At 38.5% G+C, this 9536-nt stretch overlaps 1 protein-coding gene across 1 annotated transcript; it reads left to right on the forward strand.

The window, feature by feature from the left end:
• Positions 1 to 2555: 2555 nt before the first annotated feature.
• LOC9271133 (probable amidase At4g34880) lies at positions 2556 to 9177 on the forward strand. Its single transcript, XM_015779093.3, is given in 6 exon segments — positions 2556 to 2929; positions 2931 to 3210; positions 3579 to 3793; positions 6548 to 6787; positions 7780 to 7978; positions 8622 to 9177. Coding segments are annotated over 6 exon segments (1542 nt in total). The 5' UTR covers positions 2556 to 2687; the 3' UTR covers positions 8988 to 9177.
• Positions 9178 to 9536: the final 359 nt, after the last annotated feature.

Genomic DNA, 9536 nt, shown 5'->3' on the forward strand with positions numbered 1-9536 from the left:
AAAGCCATCGTGGCAGGTTATTCTGTTCTACTATAGATGGCCATCTGGGCCGCCCGGCACGGCACGGCCCAAGCCCGGCCGTGCCTGGGCCGAGGCTTGTCGGGCCGGCACGGCCCGACCGATGCACCGGGCCGTGCCGTGCCAGCCCACGGGCGGCATAAACGGCCCAGGCACGGCCCAATACTAGTCGGGCCGTGCCGGGCCGGCCCGAAGGCACGATGGGCTATTGTGCTGACTCACAGAAAGAGTTTATATTTGGTCCCTCAACTCTGTGGGCTGTGTTTAAATGGCTGGAAATAAGTCTATTTTTGATCCCTCAACTCTGTGGGTTGTGTTTAAATGGCTGGAAAATAAGTCTATTTTGGGCCATGCCTTATACGGTTATATAAGTCTATTTTTTATCCCTATATTTTTTTTATTTGATCGGGCCGTGCCGGGCCGGCCCACCGTGCCGAGGGTGCAGCCCAGGCACGGCCCGGCTATCGGGCCGGGCCGGCACGGGCACGACCCTAGTCGGGCCGGGCCGTGCTTGGGCCGGGCCAAAATTGCGGGCTTCGTGCCGGGCCGTGGGCCTCGGGCCATATGGCCATCTATATGTTCTACTCCCTCCTTCCAAAAGTCTAATACCTATTTCATTCTTTAGTTTTTTCAAAAATCTAAATCCTATTTGTAGTTATTATATGCTAAATTAAATTATTGATAGAAATTAAGAAACCATTTTAATGCTTATTGGTAACATATTTATTGGTTTTGTCACATGGTGAATGAATTAATTACGTCATGCTCTTGGTAAAAAAATAAATAGAACTCAGATTTTTGGAAGGAGGGAGTATTTCTTCAACTCCAACTTCAACTTCAAATTCCTCATTTTCCGTTAGCACGTTTTTCAAGCTATTAAATGGTACGGTCTTTTTAAAAAGTTTCTATGTAAAAGTTGTTTTAAAAAGCAAATAAGTCCATAATTTAAATTTATAATAGTTAATACTTTATTAATCATGTGCTAATAAGATTTCTCATTTCGCGTGCAACCAAAATTTATCTCCATGTGTGGAGATCGAATGGGGGCCTTAGCAGACATATACGATATCACCATAGACATTAATTATACATCACCTGTATTGCAAAAATAAATAGCTGTAAATGCGATTATCCGTATCAAATCTATGATGTTAACATCGGTGTGTAGGTTCCACCACACAAGAAATCTAACCAATTGAGTTACGCTTACTTCGCGTGACAAGTGGCTTTCGGCTAAATGCCACTTATCAAAAAGGATTTGATAAAATACCACTATCAATTCGGGACTACATGTCTACATGTTAGAATACTATCTGGGACTAAGGCCCTGTTTAGATGGGACTAAAACTTTTAAGTCCCTATCACATCGGATGTTTGGGTACTAATTATAAATATTAAATATAGACTATTAATAAAACCCATCCATAATCTTAGACTAATTCGTGAGACAAATCTATTGAGCCTAATTAATCTATAATTAACTTATGTAATGCTACAGTAAACATTCTCTAATTATGGATTAATTAGGCTTAAAAAATTTGTCTCGCGAATTAGCTTTCATTTATTTAATTAGTTTTATAAGTAGTCTATATTTAATACTTTAAATTAGTGTCTAAAGAAAGAGACTAAAGTTAAGTCACTGATCTAAACACCACCTAAATTGCCTCTCTACTCATCTTCTTCCTTCTTCCGGCACTCTGTCAACTTCTCGTCATGCTACTCACTGACGTCATCATCGTCTGGGCTGCCATGTCATTCAACTCCCTCTATACTGGCTACGTCCTCCTCGTCTAGACCTGTCTGGACCTATCACTGTTGTTCGGCCATCGCTAAAGACAAGGACAACAAGCAGCGACACCTCGCCTCATACACTCCTCATCTCCAATCACACCACACTGGTAAGAATCAAACGAGTGAAGGGACAATTTCGTCCCAGTAGTCTTAAATTAAGAGTCAAACCGATAATAACCAAACGAGTGAAGGGACAATTTCTTCCTAGTAGTCTTAAATTGAGAGTGGTAATTTATCAAATCTCTTTTTAGGATTGGTATTTGAGGAATCTCTTGGTTGAATTGGAATGGAAAAAAGGTTTTATTAGCTTGTTTGAATTATTTTTATTTTAAATCTCGCTTAAATAAATTGGTAAACTGGAATTTTTGCAATGCCTAAATTTTGGTGGATGGTTTTGGTTTGGATCCAAGATTTTACCAATTATATTCACGGTCTATTGTTTGTCCTAGCTAAAATATTAAGTTATTAACAGCACCGAAATTTTTGGTAACTAACCCCAAATGCATGTATCATACTACTCCCTCCTTACCAAATTGATCATCACGTAATAGAATCTAAAATTTTCCAAATTAATCATCATATAACTGTATGGACACGGATTTCACTGGAATACAATTAATGCAGCATGGGAGAATATGCGCATGCTAAGGTGTAATTGGCATGGAGTTTTATTGTTTTAATTTGATGTAAATTATCTATGATTTTAGTGCATAAACTTAAATGATGATCAATTTAATAGGAGTAAATATTATCCATTCTGTTGTCTCGCCATTTATCGTTGGTTGCCCCCCAAAAGTTGAGGATCACCGATCCTACTGTGCTGTGCATAACTAGCGAGCGGACGCTCCAACAACACCCACGTTAACACTCACCACAGGATGTCTCGCCGCCGTCTGCAGCTGCTGCTTCTCGCCGCCGTCGTGCTCGTCCACGCCGCCGCCGACGGTTGCCGAGTGTTCCAGATCGAGGAGGCCACCGTCGACGACATCCAGCTCGGCTTCAACAACGGCAGCCTCACCTCCAGGCAGCTCGTGTTCTTCTACCTCGACCGCATCGCCCGCCTCAACCCGCTCCTCCACGCCGTCATCGAGGTCAACCCCGACGCGCTCGCGCAGGCGGCGCGCGGCGTCGCCGTCGTCGTCGTCGTCGGGCAGCTGCTGCGGCGGGCTCCACGGCGTCCCCGTGCTCCTCAAGGACAGCATCGCGACGCGCGACCGGCTCAACACGACGGCCGGGTCGCTGGCGCTGCTGGGCTCCGTCGTCAGGCGGGACGCCGGCGTGGTGCGGCGGCTCCGGCGAGCCGGCGCGGTGGTGCTCGGCAAGGCCAACCTCGACGAGTGGGCCAACTTCCGCACCATCCAAGGCACCGGTGGCTGGAGCGCTCGCGGTGGCCAAAGCCGGGTAAGGCTAAGCTACCTCCTCTCACTCGCTAACTTCGCCATTGGTTTCTCCATCACAAAAGTCAATGCTGAATATCGATCTCTTTAGTTCAAAAAATTAGCTTGTATATTCCATGCCAAGTTCTTGGAGAATTCTTTTAGGAAAATAACCATCAATGCAATTCTGCAAATTCTTTTGTAGCTTGTCGAAACATAATCCACACTAAAATTTAGTGTGAATTCTGTAAGGTCGTCACTGGGTTTATCACTTATCACCTTTGTATTTTTCAGACAGGAAAGCATATTTTTGTGTTGCAAAATTATTCAAAACTCAAGCAATTATATATGGCATATACTGTACATTAGTAAATATTTGGCATGTATATGTAGAATCCATATGTTCTATCAGCTGCTCCATGCGGTTCAAGCACAGGATCAGCCATTGCAGCTGCAGCGAACATGGCGGCCGTGACACTAGGGACCGAAACCGATGGATCCATACTCTGCCCATCGTCGTTGAATTCAGTGGTTGGGATCAAACCAACGGTTGGATTGACAAGCAGGGCTGGTGTTGTTCCTATCTCCCCTAGGCAGGACACTATCGGGTAAGCTAAGGCCTCGATTGTTTCCTCGTTCGGCAGTTACAAATTTCTTATTTCTGTATACCCATTTACCAAACAGTTAAATAGTGTATTTTTTTAGGAAAAAAACATTTTATTTAGTAATGTTTCCAAAGAAATCGAATAAATTTAATTTTTAAGTTCATAATTATTGATAATCAATTAATCGTGTGCCTGTCTTAGCTCGTTTTACGTGTAAATAAAAAATAACAGCTACTTATTAGAACCGAGACTAATACATGCATTACTTATTTAGCCCGTACCGATGGTTGATGTTTTTTTACTGTCACTATCCAGTTGTTTTCTTGTGATTGCACGAGATCCAAAGTACACTTTATTTTATTTTCTTAATGTGCCAATTGGACAATTGGCTTAGTAAACTCGATACTGACAAGTCAATGAAGGATGTTTATACATAACAGATACTTCGAGTAAATTACTTAACAAATGCCATCAGAAAATATCATGTACAGCAAAATGTTATTCGAAATGTTGAAAAATACGGAAAATACAACTAGCTATGTCAATATGTTTCCCATCCTGAGGTCCACATCAATCTAGTGAGAAAATATAGAAAATGACGGTTTACCCGTTATTTCTTCCCCAACATGGGCATGGACTAAATGGCACACGACATAAATCAAATGAAGTCCAAACATTTCATAAAAATTCAGAGATGGACTTCAAATATTTACTTCGAAACAATTTTATATGTATTATATTGAATTAGTTTCTATGGTCATTTTTATTAATTTGCTTGATATTGTGATTTTTCCTACTTGTTTTATTTTTCAAAATACAAAAAAAAATCTGGGAAGCTGATCTAAATAAGTCGTCAGATTTTTGGATGCTATACTTATACTGTAAAGGCCTGCTAAGGTTAAAAAAATTAAGAAAAGAAAAAAAAAGAAGGGCATGATTAATATGAAACTTTTATAATCTTCCGATGGAAAATGTGATGGCAATAGAAATTGGATGATTCGTTGTTAACACAAAAATTTTTTCGCATGAATCCTTATTTCCCCTAGTTATGTAGGCAGTGTCATTTTTTCTATAATATAATATAGAGTAAAGTCCATCACCGGTCCCTAAACTTACCGCTGTGTCATCCCGGTCCCTAAACTCGCAAATCGACCGTTCAGGTCCTCAAACTTGTTTGACTGTGTCATTTCGGTCCCTAAACTTGCAGATCACTCGTTTAGGTCCTCCAACTTGTTCAGTTGTGTCACCCTGGTCCCTGAACTTGTATTTGAATATCATCTGGGTCAAATAGGACGGTCTAAAGACTTTATATTTAAAAATAATTCATAACTTTTTCCTGTGAACTCTAATAAAGACAAACTTTATATCAAACATGTAGCCCTCGACGCGATCTACAACTTTGTAGTTGAATTTTTTTATTTTAAGTCATTTTTTGTCCCAAAATGTAATTTTAAAATTAAAATTTCAAAATCTATAAACATGCAACAATATTTTGGGACCCTAAACAGTTTTAATTCAAAAACTTTTCAATTACAAAGTTGTAGGTCGCATCGAGGGCTACAATTTTGATATAAAGTTTGTCTTCATTAGAGTTCACATGAAAAAGTCATGAATTATTTTTTGATATAAAGTTTTTAGACCGTCCTGTTTAGGGCCAGGGTGACACAACTGAACAAGTTGGAGGACCTAAACAAGTGATCTGCAAGTTTAGGGATCGGGATGACACAGTCGAATAAGTTTGAGGATCTGAACGGTCGATTTGCGAGTTTAGGGACCGGAATAACACAGCGGTACAAGTTTAGGGACCGGTGATGAACTTTACTCTATAATATAATATAATGGATGTTTGTGATGGCATTGTCCTATTTTGCTGTCCGTAGACTGTAGTTCTTTGATTGACACTAGTTGTCAAATTTATAACCATGACTTAACTTTCATAATAACATACCTTTATAATCAAGGTTTTTTCTCTTTGTTATTATGTTATTACTCTTTTTTTTCAAATTGTTTATGGTCTACATGGCTCGCTAAGTCTCCAACTGGTTATGTAGTTCAGGCCCTGTTTAGATTCCAACTTTTTTCTTCAAACTTTTAACTTTTCCGTCACATCGAACTTTCCTACACACACAAACTTCCAACTTTTCCGTCACATTGTTGCAATTTCTTCAAACTTCTAATTTTGTCATGGAACTAAACACAGCCTCAGTTTGCCAATTGCCAAATAATATCATCCATTTTAGGAATGGCTAGAGACCTTTATTTACAACCTAACTTGCATAGTTGATGCTAAACTTCATCACAACAATGTCCTTGTATGAAGAATCATGATAGTATGGAAGATGAGGATGTTTTCAATTCAGAAAATTCAAAGATGCGGGTCTCATCTTTTCGCTTATGCTTATAAGCTAAAAATTGAATTTCGACCTTAAATTTGGAGTTGATTTTGGGGTTTTTCATCGAAGTTTATTTTTCAGCTTTTGTTCTTAGATCACTAATAACACGTATATAAAAGTTTTATTTACAAAATATTTTTCGTTTGCAAATATACCGTTTCGCTTATTCCTCCAATAAGCGAAAACGATGGGTCCGGCAAACAAATTTAATTAGAAAATATTTTTAATGTCATTAAATATATAGTCCGGGGAATACTGAATCTACTGTTCTAAAATATGTCAATCGGACATAACGAATGGATGAAAATGATCATACTGTAAAGTGATGAAATTCCTTGGATGAATCCCGTCAATTCAAATGCAGGCCAATTTGTCGGACAGTAACAGATGCCGTCCACGTGCTGGATGCGATTGTTGGCTACGACAGCCGTGACGCAAAAGCCACACGGGCAGCATCAAAGTACATCCCACCGGGTGGATATAGGCAGTTTTTGAAGCCTGATGGATTAAAAGGCAAGAGAATAGGCATCCCAAATGGATTTTTCAACTTCCCAAATGGGACAGTGCAACAGATTGTTTACCAGCAACTTCTCGACACAGTGAGGTATGCAATTACAGGAATTTTCACAAAATTATATACGTTGGCAGAATAGAAGAAAAATTGACATTTCAAATTGCATTTTACAGAAATAAAAATCACGCATTTATTATTAATTCCCATCAAATTATATATATGTTGCAAGTTTATACTATGAACATGCAATCATTTTACAAGGTGCTTCCTTTTGTTTCCTGTAAATCAAAACGTATGCATGACTTGCCCTCATCAATATGAAATATGATTTAAAATGCCAAAATTTAGGCATGATTTACCTGCATGCAAAACATAGTACATAGCTAAGTTTTTATTTTCTGTTTCCGCTTACATTACATACTTGGCACGAATTTATTTACCATAGTTTATAAAGTTCCTTTAGAGAAATCACTGAAAAAAAGTTGGTACATAAGCTAAATTATTGACTACGTTCCCAATTACTCTTCCATATTCCAAGTTATTCTCATGTAAACATATAAACAATTATAACTTGCACAATAATTCGGATATGTGCCTCCCTGATTTCAATATGAGGAAATTTTGGCATATATTTAGTTACAGTTGGAATGTCCCCTTTCAGCTGTTTTTATATTAATTAAATTTACGAAGTTGTGATTAAAGCATCTGGAAACCACAATTTTCCACTAGCCGGTTGCTGTGTATTCCATCAAACTTATATATCTGCAATCAAATAATATTTAGTTACTGCAAATGTCAGAAACAAATGTGTGCTTTATTTGGAAGTAAATTGAAATGTGTATTTTTTTTATTGCATGCAAAGAAGGTGTAATTTTTGTGAAATTTACTGTAATGAATATATATTGGACTTTATGGAACATCCGTATTCTATATTATCGCACGTATAGGCCAACAGATATGGTGTGGCATGATGTGCATTATCAACCAGTTTAGGTCATATGCCTTCCAATTTATAAATATATATATGGCGATAGAGAAAAGTCAGTTTCCTAGATATTTGACTTTTACATCATTCTTTGAAGGAAACAAGGAGCGGTTGTGATTGAGAACCTAGACATAGCAAACTTGGCTGTTATACAAGATGTCCTTAACAATGGGGAACAGATTGTGTTAGCAGCAGAGTTCAAGTCAAGCCTTAACACTTATCTGTCAGACTTATCCTACTCCCCAGTTCGTTCACTTGCAGATATAATTGCTTTCAACAACGCACATCCGATTGAGGTCAGCTGTGTAGCTCCTAATTAACCTTCTGGTGTTGATTCTCTCACAGTTCCACATTGCACATATCTTGCTAGAATTTTTTTTTGTTTTCTGCAAATCTGAAGAAAATGTACATATTTACTTTACTACCTTATATATTATATAACGAGACTTCGGAAAAAAAATGATATCTCAGGATACACTTAATCAACTTGTTCAACCTTTAGTAACGTATATAAAATCATGTATACATTTTTCTAGAGGCATTTTCTAGGGGCATACCTAAACCATGCATAGAATTTTCAACAGAATTATCACATCCAATTTCATAGTATTTTCAGATGACACATGATTAGAAAATTCTCTTTTGGATTGACACTATCAATTATCAATGAGGTCTAAGATGAAAAATACAAAAATAAAAAATCAAATATCCCGAATACATAAAACTGATAATTAGCACCACTACTCTTGTATACCAAACTCTTTGTGCATCAAGGTATATTCATGTTGTTGCAGATTATGAAGTTAATATCACCATAGTATATTGCACATCTTATTTTGTTGAAGATTATGAATCTTTGTATGTAATGTAATCAGCTTAAAATTAAAAAAACAGTCAGAACAGCTAGCTAAATGATATTGCCAAAAATGTGTATAACAGGAGAGGCTAAAGAATTTTGGGCAGCTCATCTTCCTGGTAGCTGAGAATACTACTGGCATCGGTGCACTCGAGGGAGCTGTGATCCGTCAACTAAACGAGCTTTCAGCTGACGGACTGGAGAAGCTGATGCAGGATGAGCAGCTTGATGCAATTATCACTCCCAATGACCTAGTTTCCACTGTTCTCGCCATTGGCGGCATGCCGGCAATCACCGTACCAGCTGGATACGGTAAGATGGGAGTCCCCTTCGGAATTTGCTTTGGTGGATTGAAGGGCTATGAGCCGAGGCTAATTGAGATGGCTTATGCATTTGAGCAAGCTACCAAGGTCAGAAAGGCCCCTAAGTTCTTGCACGGAACATTTTAGCAACATGGCAGACATGTTTTTAACTAGTAAAAAGTAATTCATTGGGCTGATCGTTTATCGCAACTACTATTGTTGAGCTTGGGAATGCAATTTAAAACACTGTTGCAGTGAAAACTTAGTGGATTGTGAAAAAAATATTGGAGGGAGAGGTATCCCTCCAAACATTGTCTCCGGACTCAGGTTGAAACCACACACCCATTGCCACTGTACTATCAAGTGATTATGATCTTTATATGGAAAGCCAAATCTTTATATGCATAAACCTTGATTTTCATGACACCTTTTGTTTTCCATAGCCACATATATGGCCTGGGAGAGGTGATTCCTAGAATAAAATGATCTTGTAAATTTTCTATGAAGGATAACTCGCAGAGTTCCACATGTAACTCCATTTGTCCCCTTTTGAATCCAGAAGCTGACAAAAATTAATTTTGACTTGAAGAGTTTGGAACTGAGCATATGCTTGCTCACAGAGAGGAAACCTGAAGCAGACTTCTAGAGGTTTAGAGCATATCCTATGTACAAATTTGTTTCTGTAGGACCAAAAAG

Source organism: Oryza sativa, chromosome 4 (assembly GCF_034140825.1).
Source record: "Oryza sativa Japonica Group chromosome 4, ASM3414082v1".
Taxonomy (NCBI): Eukaryota; Viridiplantae; Streptophyta; class Magnoliopsida; order Poales; family Poaceae; genus Oryza; species Oryza sativa.